The sequence below is a fragment of the Gymnodraco acuticeps genome, unplaced genomic scaffold, assembly GCF_902827175.1.
Source record: "Gymnodraco acuticeps unplaced genomic scaffold, fGymAcu1.1, whole genome shotgun sequence".
Taxonomy (NCBI): domain Eukaryota; kingdom Metazoa; phylum Chordata; class Actinopteri; order Perciformes; family Bathydraconidae; genus Gymnodraco; species Gymnodraco acuticeps.
The window spans coordinates 29,435-48,439 of record NW_022992137.1 but is presented as its reverse complement, the minus strand read 5'-3'; the positions used below and the strand labels follow the sequence as shown (position 1 = coordinate 48,439).

General features: G+C 44.5%; 1 protein-coding gene across 1 annotated transcript in view; it reads right to left on the bottom strand.

Annotated features, from left to right (window-relative positions):
- Positions 1 to 1,283: 1,283 nt before the first annotated feature.
- wdr62 (WD repeat domain 62) overlaps positions 1,284 to 19,005 on the bottom strand; it is a gene marked incomplete at both ends in the record, with an annotated part of 47,153 nt that continues 29,431 nt past the window's right edge. The window contains 13 exon segments of the mRNA XM_034203862.1: positions 1,284 to 1,347; positions 1,467 to 1,708; positions 2,669 to 2,843; positions 3,542 to 3,646; positions 6,690 to 6,762; positions 7,843 to 7,918; positions 7,997 to 8,108; positions 9,883 to 9,990; positions 11,397 to 11,548; positions 13,136 to 13,206; positions 15,673 to 15,942; positions 16,407 to 16,459; positions 16,795 to 16,910. Coding sequence (XP_034059753.1) covers positions 1,284 to 1,347; positions 1,467 to 1,708; positions 2,669 to 2,843; positions 3,542 to 3,646; positions 6,690 to 6,762; positions 7,843 to 7,918; positions 7,997 to 8,108; positions 9,883 to 9,990; positions 11,397 to 11,548; positions 13,136 to 13,206; positions 15,673 to 15,942; positions 16,407 to 16,459; positions 16,795 to 16,910 — 1,617 coding nt within the window.

The following is a 19,005-nucleotide window of genomic DNA, read 5'->3' as shown; positions in this document are numbered from 1 at the left end:
GAGACATGAAGAAGAGGGGACACATGTTGATTTAGAAGGAGACATGGAGAAGAGGGGGACACATGTTGATGTAGAAGAGACATTAGAAGAGACATGGAAGTGAGAGCTGACACGTGGGACACATGTGAGGTAGAAGAGAACATGCAAGAAGAGGGGCACCATGTCTGAGTAGAAGAGACATGAAGAAGAGGGGAACATGTTGATGTAGAAGAGACGTGAAGAAGAGGGGACACATGCTGATGTAGAAGAGACATGAAGAAGAGGGGACACATGTGATGTATGAAGAGACATGAAGAAGAGGGGACACATGTCTGATGAAGAGACATGAAGAAGAGGGGACACATGTTGATGTAGAAGAGACATGAAGAAGAGGGGGACACATGTTGATGTAGAAGAGACATGAAGAAGAGGGGACACATGTTGATGTAGAAGAGACATGGAAGAAGACGGGGGGGGACACATGTTGATGTAGAAGAAGACATGAAGAAGAGGGGGACACATGTTTGATGTAGAAGAGACATGAAGAAGAGGGGTGACACATGTTGATGTAGGAGAAGAGACATGAAAGAAGAGGGGACACATGTTGATGTAGAGAGACATGAAGAAGAGGGGACACATTGTTGATGTAGAAGAGACATGAAGAAGAGGGGACACATGTTGATGATAGCAGAGACATGAAGAAGAGGGGACACATGTTGATGTAGAAGAGACATGAAGAAGAGGGGACACATGTTGATGTAGAAGAGACATGAAGAAGAGGGGAACATGTTGATGAGAAGAGACATGAAGAAAGAGGGGACACATGTTGATGTAGAAGAGACATGAAGAAGAGGGGACACATGTTGATGTAGAAGAGACATGAGGAAGAGGGGACACATGTGATGTAGAAGAGACATGAAGAAGAGGGGACACATGTTGATGTAGAAGAGACATGAAGAAGAGGGGACACATGTGATGTAGAAGAGACATGAAAGAAGAGGGGACACATGTTGATGTAGGAAGAGACATGAAGAAGAGGGAGACACATGTTGATGTAGAAGAGACATGAAGAAGAGGGGACACATGTTGATGTAGAAGAGACATGAAGAAGAGGGGACACATGTTGATGTAGAAGAGACATGAAGAAGAGGGGACACATGTTGATGTAGAGAGACATGAAGAAGAGGGACACATGTTGATGTAGAAGAGACATGAAGAAGTGGATTTTGTATAATAAGTGAGCAAGATGTACGTCCATTGGTTGCATTAGAAATGACGTAAAGGTGTTAATTCATAATAATGACCTGTAGGGGGGTGCTGTGTTTCCGTCAGAGGAGAAGAGGAAGAGGCGGGGGGGGTCTAATGATCCTGGAACAAAAAAGGAATTTAAAAAAAAGGTAGATTTAATAATGAATTCAAGAAAAACTCATATACTCAACAACAGAAAACGAGAAAAGGTAATTTCCCGACGTCCCTGAACACCTCACCTGGATCTCCCGCCTCCTGCTCGATGATGTCAGAGGCGATGGTGTCACGTGTGGGGGTGGGGCTTATGATGATAGTTAGGTTTTGATTGGTCAGGGTCTCCTCCTCGCTGCAGAGGCTCCACCTCCTGACTCCGCCCAGTGACATCACAGCGGGGGGCGTGGCTCCACCAAGTGACACCACATCAGGGGGCGTGGCTCCGCCCAGTGACATCATAGCGGGGGGCGTGGCCAACTCCTGCGGGCTGGTCCGAAAAAACAAAACTATTTTTAGGCATATATTATGGCTCTCAGATATATACAAATATATAAAAAACATGTCTACGATGTGTTTTGCTCAAAATACCAAACAGATCATGACTTTTAGACATTCTTCATATCATAGCCCTGTCTCTAAAGTGCTGATTCTGGGTCCTTAGCTTGAAAAAAAACAACAAACCACATCAAGGATTCTCTCTGAAACAGGATGGAGCTCAAACTCTTTCTCAGGTTTACCACAAGGTGACTTCCTTTTGATTTCCTGCTTCTTCACACACTCTCTCTCCAGTACAGGTTAGCTCTGAGTGTTAGCATGCTAATGTAAACACAGACCATATTACTTCCAGAACACGTCTCTTTGTTTCTGACAGCAACGCTTCTGATTGGCCCGTGGGGGTAAAGCCCGCCCACATTTGAGTAATGTGGTCATGACGCAGCAAATCTGGATCAGCTCCGTTGTTCCCCGTTTTTAGAGACGTGGGTACGGAGGAGAAGAGAGAGGGGTTTATTTCTGACACTTTGAGAGTCTCCTGACACACCGGACACACACCGGACACACACCGGACACACACCGGACACACACCGGAGACACACCGGGGACACACCGGGGACACACCGGAGAAACACCGGGGACACACCGGAGAAACACCGGGGACACACGCCGGGGACACACCGGGGACACACGGACACACCGGGGACACACCGGAGACACACCGTGGACACACAGGGGACACACCGGGGACGCACCGGGGACACACCGGGACACACGGTGATGTAGAGAAGACATCGAAAAGTGCATTTTGCATGATAAGAGAGCTTTAAAATAAACAACAAGTCGACAAATAAAAGTAGACATTTTATAATATTCGACCAGCGTTTTTCTCTAAATATTTAAACAATATTTTGATTAAAATTAATACGAATGCACAGATCCTTATTGGGGTTACCTGCAGGTCTGGTCCTGGTCACTGCTCTGGAGGTCCAGGTTCTCCTTCTCCTCAGAGGCGGGGTCTTGGCCCTTTTTGGCCCTGGAGCTGGCCGTGGTCCCTAAGTATCCGAGCCGTGGCACCCCCTGCTGGGCAGCCGAGCCCAGGCTGAGGTTGAGAGTCCTGGAGGTGACGTCTGAAGAAGGAGAAGAAGTCTCAGGTAAAGGTGAGAAAGGTGAGACCCCACTGTGAGACTGTTTAGATCGGATTATGTTTTCAGAGATCAATGATCCGTTTTGGTGTTTCTGAAAAACATGTGGAAAATGTTTTAACAAAAAAAAGTCCGTAAAAAAAGTGTCAAAAAGTTTTAAAACAAAATGCTGTAAAATATGTGAACATTTAAAAATTACAGGTAAGATACAAAAAGTGAGACCCCACTGTGAGACTGTTAAGATGGATTTCTAGTGTTCTGGGAAAAATAAGCGAAAAAATATATTAAAGTTTCAATTTGTTTAAATAAAATATGTGAAAACTTCAGTGAAATAAGTAAGAAATTAGATATAATTTCAGGTAGAGGCGAAAAAGGTGAGACCCCCCCACTGTGAGTGAGTGACCGTTTAGAATACGTGATCACATTGTGAAACACCAACAAGGACTAATGAGAGTTATATTGACGAGTAAACACCACACACACCTTGATCGTGAAAACCACACCTGTGTCTGAATACACACCTGGACACTAACAAACATTTTATAAAAAACACTCCAAGTTTGACCTCCGTGAGTTTTAGGGCAGAACAAAATCCGAGAAAAACCAAGACAAAACACCCGAGTGACCACACACACACACACACACACACACACACACACACACACACATAAACACACACACACCTTGCAGCATGTCTCTGCACTGGACGTGAACCACAGTGTGTCGTCTGCGTTTGAGGCGGCGAAGAGACTGATGGGAAATCATGCTGGAAGCTCTACGGTGAAGCACTTAACACACACACACACACACACACACGAACACACACACACACACACACTTCGTAAGTGAGTTTAGATTTGTTCAAAAGCTGCGATATGAATAAAGTTTTGAAGATTCAATTACACGTGGAGTCCCTCAGGGAAGCGTCCTGGAGCCTCTTTTTTTTTGTGCATTGAACTTTCCGAAGATTTCATGTAACGATTGGTTAAAAATAGTAATTTAGAGAAATGAAAGTATTCTTTACGTGAATCTCCACCTACATAAATGACTCGTGTTATTCCGTATGTTACGTGCCGTAATGGGTGCTGGTGTTTGCGTGTCTTTCTCTCTCTCCCTCTATATTGTCTCCAGGTGCAGCCTCTCCCTCCAGGTGCAGCTTCTCCTCCAGGTGCTCCCAATCACCAATCAGGGCCTCCATAAAGGACCTGAGAAAAGCTGCAGTGGCTCTCCCCTTCTCCTCTGGCTGCTGCATGGTGTCTCTGTGTGGGACCCGATTATATTTGTATCTTAATTTGCTTTGCAAGTTGGCTGGTGATCCCGTTTTCTGCTTGTCCATCGTTGTAATTAAACCTCCCTTTGTGGCTTCAGAAGATCAGTTTCCGCTCTTTTTTCTCGTGCCTGTTCATTTCTGTGTTTTGTTACTCCCCTTCGTAACCCTAGATTAGGAGGGAACGTAACACCGTACATAACTTTAGTTGTCGTTTAAACCGTGACGAACAAGCATCGCTCTCCAACGTTTACATGCATTAATCTCTACGTTACTCTGTGAATGACTTTACATTTTTACTTTCTACCTACTTGCACGACTCAATACAAATACAATTAGTACATCAGCGAAGATTAGTCACGTGAGTTTGACCACCGCAGCATCATGGGTGTTTACTCGTGTCACTCAAACGAGAAGCGCTGGCAAGGAGGCGGGGCTTATCTCCATGTGGATACCAACAACAACAAAATAAACATATTTTACCGTGACAGCTATTGAAAAGATGCCGGAATAACTACATAATGACACCGGTTAGTAAAAACAATTAATTCATGCTTTTGGAGACGACAGGCAAGAAACTTTAAAAAAAAAATCTGAATGGAGATCGTGCTAAGCTAGCATGTAGCTGCTTCGTCCACAACAACTTCATACAGACAGAAATAAAGACTGCGTTCTCCACAGACGTTTGCATTAAACTCTGATGTTTCTCCTGTTCTTCTGATCAGACATGAGGAGCAGTGAGCTCTGTGTGCTAACTGCTAACAGCTAATGGCTAACAGCTAATGTTGGGTTTCCTGATTCAACACCGTCAGTGACGACAGGCTGAGATTCTCACCGCTGATTGGCTTTAAAAGACAGCGTCACAAGAACATCTAAACTTTTAAACAACGTGAGCCGGTACGAATTCGCATCTATCCACGCTTTTGCAATGACTGAACCAGGGCTCGAGCTTAAGGACGTCCCGGGAGGATGGTGAAACAAGTTAGTCGAGAGCCCTGGACTGAACATGTAATCGCAACCCTTAAAAAAAATCGTTATCGCACCATTACTTTGCACGTTAAACGGTACCGTGCATGTTGCTCTTTAATGTCATAGTGGTGTTACTTTGCAAATTACTCCGTACTTGACTTTGTGGGTTATTTTACGCGCAGTACGTGGTTACAAGGTACATGCTTCGTTACTCTGCACTTAGCTTTGTTTACTACTAAAGCAAAGTGCAGTTTACGACTAACATGTGTCTCAGGTTATGCTGCACATTCAGCATTTGAAAGGGATCTCCTCTAATGCTCCGCTTGTTTATTCATTACTTCATTGTTCTGCATGTTACCTGCACACCAACCAGGGTTGGGTTGTAACGGAATACATGTGACAGCGTTACGTAATCAGAATACAAAAATCAAGTAACTGTATTCAGCTCGCGTTACATTTGAAAAACGAGTAATCTGATTACAGTTACTTTCGTAAACCTGAAGTGAATACATTTTGGAATACTTATTGGAATTATTGGTGGAAAGATTTCCTCACAACATTTAATATTCATTACTAAAGGTACAGCCGAATCATCACAGCCCACAAAACCTATTACCGCCGCAGATGGACCAAAAAAGCGTTTGAAAAAAAATCGCGGGTCCGCTCGCTCAGTGAAACAATAACAACGAAACATGGAGGAACAAAAGTCTGCGTTTAAATCGCGTGTGTGTGGTTTAAAACACATCAGCCTGCGGTCGCTCTTTCTTTAGCCTTACTAATGATTATTTCTGAAGGTAAACACAGTGAAGGCGGTGCGTGAAAGGCACTGCATGCTCGTCTTCTCAGAGGCTGAGTTAACCCTCTCGCTGCCTCCTGGTGCTGCAGAGATGTCATGAAGTGAAGGAGGTGTTCCTTCCATAAAGCAGCTGTGGGCAGCAGATACTGTGAGAGTCACGGACATTAATTCATAGATCAAGGCAGACTGGTGCACACACTCTCCTGTTTTGCCAATCCGGTGCTTAAACAAATATAGCTCTACACCCCTGGCCGAAATGTCCTTAAAATGAAGTCCGAGTTTGACATTTTAATTCATGTCCTGCCAACACTGGCAGGACAGAAGGCGACACGCCCGTTCTAAGCCGTGTCCTCACTCCTCACATCCCAAGCTGCATCCCCAGAGAGTGTATTATGTTGTTGCATCGTTTCAGAGGTTATGTTTCAGTTGTGCTCTTGATACGCCATTAAAACAGTAAAACACGTTCAGTTTCCTTTTGCTTTTTGTGTCTCCTGTTCACTAACACATCCATCTGTGATGGAAAAAGAAAGTAATCCAAAAGTAATCTAAAAGTAATCTGATTACGTTACTTTTTTAAGACACGTAACTGTAACTGTATTCGGATTACTTTCAGAGCCGTATTCAGTAATCAGTAACTGATTACATTTACAAAGTAACCCTCCCAACCCTGACAACAACTTACATAGCAAGGAAGATTCTTCCAAATTGACGCTTTATAACAACGGCTTCACCGCGCAATAATGAATAATAATGAATTAATAATTCACAAGTCATCACAGATGAGGAACAGGCGACTCACCGGCACCGCTGATGCTGGTTTCTTTCTGGGTGGATTCAGAGCAGCTGGCCTCGCTGCTCGCGTCCGAGCTCACCTGAAAACAAACTCACCACATTCAGCTCTGCAGGGGCTGCTAGTGCTGTGTGGTCAGGTGTGTGTACTCAGGTGTGTTAGGTGTGTGTACTTTGTGTGTCCGGTGTGTGTACTTCGTGTGTCCGGTGTGTGTACTTCGTGTGTCAGGTGTGTGTACTTTGTATGTCAGGTGTGTGTACTTTGTGTGTCCGGTGTGTGTACTTCATGTGTCAGGTGTTTGTACTTAGGTGTGTGTACTTTGTGTGTCCGGTGTGTGTACTTTGTGTGTCCGGTGTGTGTACTTCATGTGTCAGGTGTTTGTACTTAGGTGTGTGTACTTTGTGTGTCCGGTGTGTGTACTTTGTGTGTCCGGTGTGTGTACTTGTGTGTCAGGTGTGTGTACTTTGTGTGTCAGGTGTGTGTACTTAGGTGTGTGTACTTTGTATGTCAGGTGTGTGTACTTTGTGTGTCCGGTGTGTGTACTTCATGTGTCAGGTGTTTGTACTTAGGTGTGTGTACTTTGTGTGTCCGGTGTGTGTACTTTGTGTGTCCGGTGTGTGTAATTTGTGTGTCAGGTGTGTGTACTTTGTGTGTCAGGTGTGTGTACTTTGTGTGTCAGGTGTGTGTACTTTTTGTGTCAGGTGTGTGTACTTCGTGTGTCAGGTGTGTGTACTTTGTGTGTCAGGTGTGTGTACTTTGTGTGTCAGGTGTGTGTACTTTGTGTGTCAGGTGTGTGTACTGTTTGTGTCAGGTCTGTGTACTTCATGTGTCCGGTGTGTGTACTTCGTGTGTCAGGTGTGTGTACTTCGTGTGTCAGGTATGTGTACTTTGTGTGTCCGGTGTGTGTACTTCGTGTGTCAGGTCTGTGTACTTTGTGTGTCCGGTGTGTGTACTTCGTGTGTCAGGTGTGTGTACTTCATGTGTCCGGTGTGTGTACTTCGTGTGTCAGGTGTGTGTACTTTGTGTGTCCGGTGTGTGTACTTCGTGTGTCCGGTGTGTGTACTTCGTGTGTCCGGTGTGTGTACTTTGTGTGTCAGGTGTGTGTACTTTGTGTGTCAGGTGTGTGTACTTTGTGTGTCAGGTGTGTGTGCTTTGTGTGTACCGATGAGTTGCTGACGTAGCTCTCCTCTGAGATTCTGGGAGTCATAGCGGGAGGTGGCGCTCGGCTCGGACCAAACCTGAGAACAGCAGAGCAGAGTTAATGTTACCACCGCAGCCACACCGTGCCTATCACCGAGGATTGTGGGTAATCTGACCTGATCCTGTCCTGGAAGCGCGACAGGAAGGCGGTTGAGATGCTGAGGCGGGGGTTCAGGTAACGTTTCTCATCCGGAGGCAGCAGAGCCCTCAGGTCGGTGTCGAACTTCTCTGAAAGGACAGCGATCAGAAAGAACGAGTGAGGAGGCGTCGACGGGTAGTTTTTATGTTAACAGGTCTTTATCTTGTGTTTTCAGGTGTTGGCCCTGTGCCAGGTGTGTGTTCTTTGAGGGCCAGGTGTGTGTTCTTTGAGGGTCAGGTGTGTGTTCTTTGAGGGTCAGGTGTGTGTTCTTTGAGGGTCAGGTGTGTGTTCTTTGAGGGTCAGGTGTGTGTTCTTTGAGGGTCAGGTGTGTGTTCTTTGAGGGCCAGGTGTGTGTTCTTGAGGGTCAGGTGTGTGTTCTTTGAGGGTCAGGTGTGTGTTCTTTGAGGGCCAGGTGTGTGTTCTTTGAGGGCCAGGTGTGTGTTCTTTGAGGGCCAGGTGTGTGTTCTTTGAGGGCCAGGTGTGTGTTCTTTGAGGGTCAGGTGTGTGTTCTTTGAGGGTCAGGTGTGTGTTCTTTGAGGGTCAGGTGTGTGTTCTTTGAGGGTCAGGTGTGTGTTCTTTGAGGGCCAGGTGTGTGTTCTTTGAGGGCCAGGTGTATGTTCTTTGAGGGTCAGGTGTGTGTTCTTTGAGGGCCAGGTGTGTGTTCTTTGAGGGCCAGGTGTGTGTTCTTTGAGGGGCCAGGTGTGTGTTCTTTGAGGGCCAGGTGTGTGTTCTTTGAGGGCCAGGTGTGTGTTCTTTGAGGGCCAGGTGTGTGTTCTTTGAGGGTCAGGTGTGTGTTCTTTGAGGGTCAGGTGTGTGTTCTTTGAGGGCCAGGTGTGTGTTCTTTGAGGGTCAGGTGTGTGTTCTTTGAGGGCCAGGTGTGTGTTCTTTGAGGGCCATGTGTGTGTTCTTTGAGGGCCAGGTGTGTGTTCTTTGAGGGCCAGGTGTGTGTTCTTTGAGGGTCAGGTGTGTGTTCTTTGAGGGCCAGGTGTATGTTCTTTGAGGGTCAGGTGTATGTTCTTTGAGGGCCAGGTGTGTGTTCTTTGAGGGTCAGGTGTGTGTTCTTTGAGGGCCAGGTGTGTGTTCTTTGAGGGTCAGGTGTGTGTTCTTTGAGGGCCAGGTGTGTGTTCTTTGTATGGATGATTGTTTACTTTCGTCCGTCCCACTGGTCTGTTTTTCGTCTCTGTGCATTGTGACAGGGTTGCACTCCAACATCTCGTTGTATATTTGTATATAATGACAATTAAAGCTTTCTATTCTATTTTATACCTGTAACAATGTTAAAGTGGATACAAGCACCAAAATGTCATTTTCCTTCATTTAGCGTTGAAACTAGATGACAAACCTCAAAAAAGGAGTTTGTGCCAATTTAAGGACTTTTATCAACTTTTGAAAGATTTCTCTAGTATATTTAATTATCTGCAGCACTACTAACTGTTGGGAAAATCCTGAATGTCCTCTTCCAACATGAGAGTAGCATGCTAACAAAGGTATCAACTGTAGCTGAGAACATGACAGGATGTGTGATTACCTAGAAGAGCATCAGGACTGTTTGAGGCAGATGATAGCTATGTGATTAACATGATGATTCAGCCTCTATGGAGAGAGACATCAAGCATGCTCATTTCTGACGTGGAGCTAATCTGAAGTAAACATTGAATACTGCTTTCTATTCCTCCATCTTGTGACTGTGTGACTCCCTCTCTTGATATCAGCATGTGAAGGACACTGTTCAGGAACTAGTCTCTGTATGTGATGACTCCTTCCATTCTGGAGAGGATCACAGATACATGGATCCTGAGGCTGAAGCTCAAGCTGGTGACCAGGGAGAGTTCTCTAACATAATAGATGGAGAACGTTCGTTACCGTCGGTCAAACCGGAGGCCAGAGTGTCGAAGTGGATCTTCAGCGAGTCCTCGTCCTCCTCCAGAATCAGACTGCCCACCGAGCTGCCCTGACTCAGTGAGTCCGTGTCTGAGGGAGGAGAGAAAGCACATGAGTCAGCATTATGAGTCCTAACACCCTGTCACGAGTCAGCGTCATGAGTCCTTTAACCATGTCATGATGAGTCATGAGTCCTTTAACCATGTCATGATGAGTCATGAGTCACTATTATGAGTCTTATGCGGCTTTCACACCAGCGCTTTTCCCTTTCTAGCTCCGAGCTAGAGCTTTTCTATTTCAGCTCCGGTTTCCCTTTTCTGCTCCCGCTCTGTTCACACCGCCCAGCACCCGACCGGTGCTGCCGCTGCTGCATCATGACGTCACCGTTTACATCGCTGATTTGCTCCCCAACGGCGTTACGGCGCTCACAACAACAACAACGGGGAACTGCGTCGGGTCGATGATCGTGTTGCTTTTAATCACACGAAGCCAGATTAAATTGAATAACGACTTCTCCAACCTTATACTTTTCTCCAGAGTGCCGTGGTTCATTGTTTATTAATGTGTTTCTGCAGCATTTACCGACCGCTGCAGTGTTGGCTGCTCTTCCACGGGAGTTTATTCTCCTCCGTTAGCTCCCGGTTAGCTCACACTGCTGCGGCCGCTCTAAAGTATTCACTGTCCGACTCACACAAGCAGCTGATACATATCCCCAGTTCCCCTTAGCCTAAGTGAATGTGTGTCAGTCTGAATTGACGCTGTTTGGTATCACAACGCTGTTATGAAAGTTTCTCTGGTATAAAATGTGTGATGTTAGCATAGCAACCGAAGCTAAACTGACTACTTACTATTGCTATCCTATTGTGGCATAAACCGTTTTCTACAGGCACATTTTACCGGCGTATTTTTATTATGATTCTACTTGTGATAGTCGGACACGACAACCTGTGCAGCCCATGTATTGATTCCATCCGATAGCTGCTATAATACAAAACAACACGTCTGCCTCTCTCCACAATGATCAATGACAGTGAACGGATGGTCAAAGTAAGGTACAAATAAACAGAATCACACGAAGCCTGGTTAGTGTTGCCTGACTTTATAAAGTGTGTTTATAAGCACTACTGCTTGTAGGCAGGCATGACAGTCGACCCATGTTCAGGGGAGGAGGGTTTAGTTTCCTGCACGCCTCGATGTAAGAGAGACGTAAGCGACGCCACCTCTTAGCTCCGAAGCTCTTGCCTCTAGACCGACAATTTTTTGGAGCTGGAAGTGAACCGGATTCCGGAGCTAAGAGCCGGCGCCGCTGCGGTGTGAACAGGAAAAATCGGCGCTTTTCAGGCTCCAGTTCCGAGCCGGAGCTGAAAAAGCGCTGGTGTGAAAGGGGCATTATAAACCCTGAAATGAGTCAGCATTTTAGCACAGTTTTGTGGTTAACAGATTCTCAGGGTTGGGGTCTGATAGATGATAAAGTGTTTGCAGTGAAGTTCTCTGACCGGCGTCCTGCTGCTGCTCCAGACTGCCTGCGGAGCCTTCGGAGAGGGCGGAGTCTGGACTCAGCTGGCTGCTCCACACAGGCTCCGCCCCCTTTCTGCTCCACACAGGCTCCGCCCCCTCTCCCTCGGTCGCACCCTGCACATCGAACTCTCTGAGAAAACACAGAAACACCCATCATTAGCCGAGGGTCCGGAAAGCTTTTTAAAGACAACACTCAAACTCTTCTGCCAATGTACCCAAATGTTTTTGTTCTAGTGCGCGTTTCAGTTCAGGTGTTTTTTTTGTTTTTCCAGGTGTGTATTTTAGGCGCCCCCTTTTTAACTTTTATCAGCTGTGTGCTTTAGGTGTTTTTCGATGCAGGCGAGTTTTCCTAAATGTTCAGATGTGTGTTTTTAAGTTTCCGTTGTTGTTTTTTTAACATTTTCTGGGGTTTTTAGTAGGGCTGTGCATCTTCACTGGTCTCACGATTCGATTTGATTATCCTGTCAACGATTCGATTCAATTTGATATCCCGATGCATCACGATTCATACCAATGCGTTGCATCCTCAATTTTCTATATTACTGCACATGGCTTATTTTTCATCAATGCATACATGCAGTAAATACATATGAACTCTCTTTTTATTATTTAGAAAGTGCTTCAGAAATCAATAACATAAATGTCTTGACATTCATTTATAAACCAACATAAATGAATTGTATAGGTCTAGCCTCCCTCTATCAGTGTGTGAAGTTGTTCCATCCTCAAAAACAAAAAAATAATGCTTCTGCAGTCTAGCTGCAGCTTCTAGCAACAGTCTTCTATTAAAGAAAGGACACTGAATGTCCTGAATGTGGCATCACACACAGGACTTGAGTCTGAACACAGCAGACAACAGGAGTATTTACAACAGCATAACAACTAAAATACTGCATGTGGGTGCACACGTACATTCTCTGTCTTACTGTTACATAAATCCCATGAATGTATGAGATTAAGTTAGCTTCATTATATCTCAGTGATTAAGTGAATAATAAAGTTTCTATCGGGTCACTATCAGCCTGTCACTCATTATTTTCAGGGAGGGGGCGGGGCTTGGAGGAACAGAGGAGACGGTGATCGCGGAAGCTTTTTTCCTCCTGCCTTCACAAACTTTACACACGTATATATCGTCTGAAAATTGCTAGAGGACATTCATACTCTGCAATCCAAGACTTAATTAAATCCACCAAAAACCTGACATGATTGTAACGCGATTATTTAAAAAAAAACATAAATCCCTGTGTCTCTGAGCCGCAGCCACATGGAGTGATTCAGAGCGGGTCCTTCTGCTGTTGGTTCTGGACTGGTGTTCTTGTGTTGATGGATAAAGCAGACTGCTCCGTGTTTGGTGTTGCTGTGCCGCTGTCACGTCTGTTCCCTGATCTCTGCGTCACCGACCGGAAGCAACGTTACTACACTATAACCGATTATCTTCCGTCACTGCATCGAGACCGAATCGTCCACGTCCGCATCGCAATGCATCGTAGAAACGATTATTTTCAACACCCCTAGTTTTTAGTCAGGTGTATATTTTAAGTGTTTTTGGATGCCGGTGTGTTTTTTTCATAGCTTCAGGTGTTTTCTAAGTTTCAGGTGTGTTCCAGTTTGCCTCAACCCAAGCATTTTTCTTTTTTCAGGTGTGTTTTTTACATTTCAGGTGTTTATTTCAAGTTTCAGTTGTGTTGAGTAAAGTAAATATGATAGTAAGATGTACCTGTCGGTGGTGGTGTTGGTATCAGGGTACAGGATGTAGCTGCTCCTCTTCTCACCTGGATTCTGCGGCACCTGTTGCATTGTGGGGGAATAGTATCCATCAGCAGCAAGCACACGCTGGAGTCATTACGATTTTAAAATCATGAAAATTACATTAAACATTTCTAATATAAAATTCCAGATCATTCACTATTACATTTAACCAGCTAAGCCCTGAGCCTGTTTTTCAGGTTTCAGGCTCGAAAATGCCACTAACACAACAAATGATATATCTTCACTTCTAAAAGGGGTAAATTAATAATTATTTTTCTCAAAGCAAGGTTACATCTGTGAGTTGGATGTAGAAGTGTCAGAATCAATATAGATGTTTTTATTTTAAAGTAAATTCAGATGGAACATAGTAAAAACATGTAAATTCTAATGTCCACCTAAAAAAAAACCTTTACTTATTGTGAAAACCACCCTTGCATGATGGGTTAGTAGACTAAAAGCTTTAGGAATCCAAACTATAACATATAATAAGTACCCTGTATCAAGATTGATGCAAAACAAGTGAAATTTGACCTTTTTAGAGAGGTTTAGAAAAATAAAGTCTAAGTGGACTCACCTCTGGGTAATTTGGGAACCATCGGTTCCATTTGAACTTTTTCACTGTAAAAATCATTTTATTACTTTGAATTATCAGTATAGGTATTCATTCCATCCAAATACAACTGTTGTGAAAAAAAATAAATAAAAAAATAAAAAAATAAAATAAAACATAGGCTTACTCTTACAGTGAGCCTCTGAATTAGCCCCGAGCGAAAAATGCTAACCTATTACTGCACCGAAAATCACTCCTCGCTCCCTTATTACTTATCCTAGCTGCACATCCAACACATTGTTTATGATCGCAAGGAGACACAGAATCTAACGGTGCCCACCTCAACACTGAAATATACAAACTCGCGACGTTATCAACAAAAACGTACATCAAAACAAATGGCGCTAGCGCTAATGCGCTAGGCTAACAATGACTTACCTTCCTCGTTGTCTGGTCTAAACTGGTCTTCAATGGCATTAAAACGATAAAAACGATGATGTAGTTAATCCATAGATTAATATCCAATGGGACTGTGTCCCCTTTGAAATGTTCTGATAATCTATAAGCAATAAAACTGCAATTCCGTTATCTGCTGTCCGCTCTGTGCTCCGTGCGCTCTGGGTCCTGCTGCATTTCCTGCTTCGTTACGCTGTAAACAATAAATGAAGTCGGCTGCGTAATGTACTTAAGCTGGCTGGCATTCTTTATAATTTACGCAGGACCATATCTCTGGAACCCATTGGTCGATTCGTGTGATTTACACCTTTTTCTTAACCATCAGAACCAATAGAATCGATGGGCAGTTCCCAAATCTAGGTAAACATTACCATAGCGGACGTAATAGAGAAGCAAACGAAGCATATCTGAAAGTGCAAGCCTGGACGGCAATACTTTATACCGAGTATATTGCCATAAATATGATGATTGATTATCAGTAAAAAGTTCTACGTGACACAAAGACATTGGATTAACCTTGAGATGCGTTTGTATTCCGTTGAACACAACTTTTGATCACAAATCAAAAAAGGTAAGACGTAATTATTGTAATATTTTTGGAACCGGATGTTGTTTACTTTCTCTTTTCTGGCTGATAGCTCCAGGAATTCGAGGTCGGACAGTGATGACATTATATGTGTGGAATCTGTGGAGTCTCAGCTTTCAATCGTATATCTTGTTTGTGCAGTTAAGATAGTAATAAGGGCATTTCTACCGTGTGTTGTGTGTAAAAAAGCGTTAGCATTAGTTCGCATTTTTTCGCTCAATGCTAATTCAAAGGCTTGGTATTACTCTTGTGTTTTTTTTAGCTAACAATTGTTCTTATTGTCAGTTAGCGGAGTTTCTTACCTTTAAAAGGGTATGAAACATTAATAGTTTCATAAATGTTAAGAAGCCCTGAGACATGTGAGAAAAAAAAAAACTGTGGGAGGGGTCCACTGGGGGGACCTTCGGGCTTAACTGGTTAAATAAAATCAGTCCTTCACCAGACCATTTCTGATTTGGGTATTGAAACGTTCTTTCTTGAATTCTGAGGGAATTCCCCCCGACTTTTTTCAGAATGACTTTTTCAGAGAATTATATTTTTTTTTCTCAGAAATATTTTTTTTTAAGAATTTCACTTTTTTCTGATTTTCACTTTCATTTAAATGTTTCCATGATTTTCCCAGTTTAGCACTTTTTCATATTTGTTTCTCAGAATGTGACTTTTTTTGCTAAGTTTAATTTTATTTCTCCAAATATTTGACTTTGTTCTTAGAAATACATTTTTTTATAATTTGCCTTTTTTTTCATCATTTGCATTTTCCCGAGATTCAGAATTTACTCTCAGAATGTTACTTTTTTTTGGCGAATTTCTTCTGATTTATACTTTTCTTTTAAAATGTACCTTTTATTTTAAATGTTGACTTTTTTCCAGATGTTACATTTTTTCCTGAGGAACTGACACTTCCTGAGCTCACCTCCTCTCCATCTTCATCCTCTTCCTCCTCTTCCTCTACCAGCAGACTCTCCAGACTCTGAGGGTGGAAGTGTCCCTCCTCTTCCTCCTCTTCCCTCTGCTCTTCCTCTTCCTCCCTCTGCTCCTCCTCTTCCTCCCCAGGACTCTGGGTGGGACTCGGGGAGAAGTTGGAGACGATGTTTAGAGGGTCTCGTTGCTCCGCCCACCGACTCCTCACCTGATGAGGCTCAGCGGCTGATTGGACGGCAGCAGAGGCCCCGCCCTGACCATGCTAAAACACACACACACATACCATGTATATATCACTTCAGAGGACATTACATTGACTTACATGCATTTCCTGGAGACTTATCCTAACCTTAACCAACACAAGCCTAACCCTAAAATGAATGATTCCCGTCATGGGGACCTCCAATTTGTCCCCATAAGGGAGGCGAGTCCCCACACGTGACTGTGTAAACATAGTGAGGGAAGCACACACACACACACACACACACACACACACACACACACACACACACACACACACACACACACACACACACACACACACACACACACACACACACACACACACACACACACACACACACACACACACACACACACACACACACACACCACACACACACACACACACACACACACACACACACACACACACACACACACACACACACACACACACACACACACACACACACACACACACACACACACACACACGATGCTGACCAGTTTCCTGAACCACAGCGGGAGTTTCCCGTTGGTCTGAAGCAGCTGAGCTTCTGAAAAAGATAAGAAATTAAATCATGAAAAAACCTCTCAAAATATGACAATTATTTCTGCTGCAAAAATCAGTACTTTGTAAAATAAATCTTACTGCATCTTTTAAACCTCAAAATGATCTGACTTTTTTCGACTCTTTTTTCCTACACAAAATATCCTGATTTCCTTTCTTGAAAATGCAGTAATTTATCTTAAAAAAAAAGAAAAATTGTAATCTCGTAATTCTATGATATCTTCTGATTCTCAAAATGTTGTTTTTTTAAACCCGTCAGATAAATGTAGTGCAGTGAAAAACAGAAATATCGGCTCCAAAAATGTCCTGGTTAAAACTGACCGTGAGCAGAGTCGAGTCTGGAGTCAGGAGTCCCGAGGTCTTCCACTTCCTCCTCTTCCTCCTCTTCCTCCATGTGAGGCAGCTGAGAGGAGGGTCCCGTGATGAAGGTCTCCCTCCTGAAACAACATCACACTCTATATTCCTATAAAACTCACTTAATGGGGAGTGAAGCCTGGAATCAGGCAAGGTTCCCGCCGTCCTCAAGATAGCAGCTGTCACCCCCATCGTCAAAAAACCTGGTCTCGACCCCGAGGACCCCAGCAACTTCCGGCCGATCTCCAACCTTCCTTTTCTTAGCAAGATAATGGAAAGAGCAGTTGCTGCCCAACTCCACCATCATATGTCCGACCATGAGCTCTACGAACCCTTCCAATCAGGCTTCAGATCCAACCACAGCACAGAGACGGCCCTTATTAAAATAACCAATGACCTCCTCATAGCCGCCGATTCAGGCCTCGTCAGCATCCTTATCCTCCTGGACATCTCCGCCGCATTCGACACAGTCTCCCACACTATCCTACTCAACCGCCTATCCGTCTACCTTGGCCTCTCTGGTACAGCCCTCTCCTGGTTCCATTCCTACCTCTCCAACAGGCAACAGTTTGTGACCATTGGAAAATCCAGCTCTCCCCCAGCCCCTGTCAACCAAGGTGTACCGCAAGGTTCGGTGCTCGGCCCCCTTCTATTCAACATCTACATGCTCCCCCTCGGTGAAATCATCCACCGACATGGTCTCAACTTCCACTCCTATGCCGACGACACCCAACTCTACATCAGTACCAATCCATCATCCCAGCTACCCCCAGTGTCACTTGTCAACTGCCTCCGCGACATCCAAGCCTGGATGTCAAAAAATCTACTTAAACTCAACAATAACAAAACAGAGCTCATGGTTGTGGCCCCAAAAACACTGCTCCGGAAGGTTGGAGATCTGCCATCACCATCGATGGCGGCTCCATCCACCCTTCCCCTGAGGTTCGCAGCCTGGGCGTCACTCTGGACTCTAGCCTCACCTTCAACTCCCACATCAGGTCTACTATCAAAACCGCTTTCTTTCACCTACGAAACATCTCCAGACTCCGGCCCTCTCTCCCCGACCCCGTTGCAGAAACATTAATTCATACCTTCATCTCCTCTCGTCTGGACTACTGCAATGGAGTTCTGTTCGGGGTCAACAGCAAAGCCCTGGACAGGCTCCAGTACGTCCAGAACTCTGCAGCCAGGCTCCTCACCCACACTAAGCCCTGGCAACACATCACCCCTACCCTCATCCACCTTCACTGGCTCCCGGTCAAGTCACGCATCCAGTACAAACTCCTGCTGCTAACTTACAAATCTCTCCACTCCCTAGCCCCTCCATACATCTCTGACCTCCTTCAGCCCTACACCCCCTCTCGTCACCTGCGGTCCTCTGACAAAGGGCTGCTCTCCATCCAGCGCTCCAAGCTGAAAACATTTGGCAACAGAGCCTTCAGTGTCGCAGCCCCCACCCTCTGGAATTCTCTCCCCTCTGCAATCAGGAATGCAGACACTCTGGACACCTTCAAAAAACACCTCAAACACCATCTGTTCACTCAGGCCTTTGGCCTCAACTAATATGCAGTACTCAGCAACCTGTTCCTGTTTTGTTTTCTTCAGCCTATGTATCTGTATGATTATTATTACTTTTTGTTTTGTTACTTCCCATTGTAAAGCGTCCTTGGGTTTCGTGGAAGGCGCTATATAAATTGAAATTATTATTATTATTATTATTATTAAAATAGCTAAATCTGGATCTTGAGCAAACACTGGGCCGATAACTCAGTGTTTAAACTCCGCCTCCTAGTATAAGCCCCACCCCCAGTGTCAAACCACACTACTAAACCCAGCCGAAAGTACAAGCTCCACCCCAGTCAAACCCCCACCTTCCAGTGTTTAAACTCATCCTCATAGTATAAGCCCCACCCCCAGTGTTAAACCCCACCCCCTAGAATAACACCCGCCGCGAAACCAAGCCATTGAGCACTTGAAAAAGCGCTCTATTAAAAAAATGTAGTGAATTATTATTATTATTATTACAAGCTCCACCCCCAGCGCCACACATATTAAACCCCGCCCACAAATAATTGGAAATAAATCAATTCAAGTTTCAAGTTTAAAACGTTTTAGTCAACAGGAAGTGTGCCAGACAATGAAGCTAATTTCCATAGTGGTCAACAGGAGGTACTACAT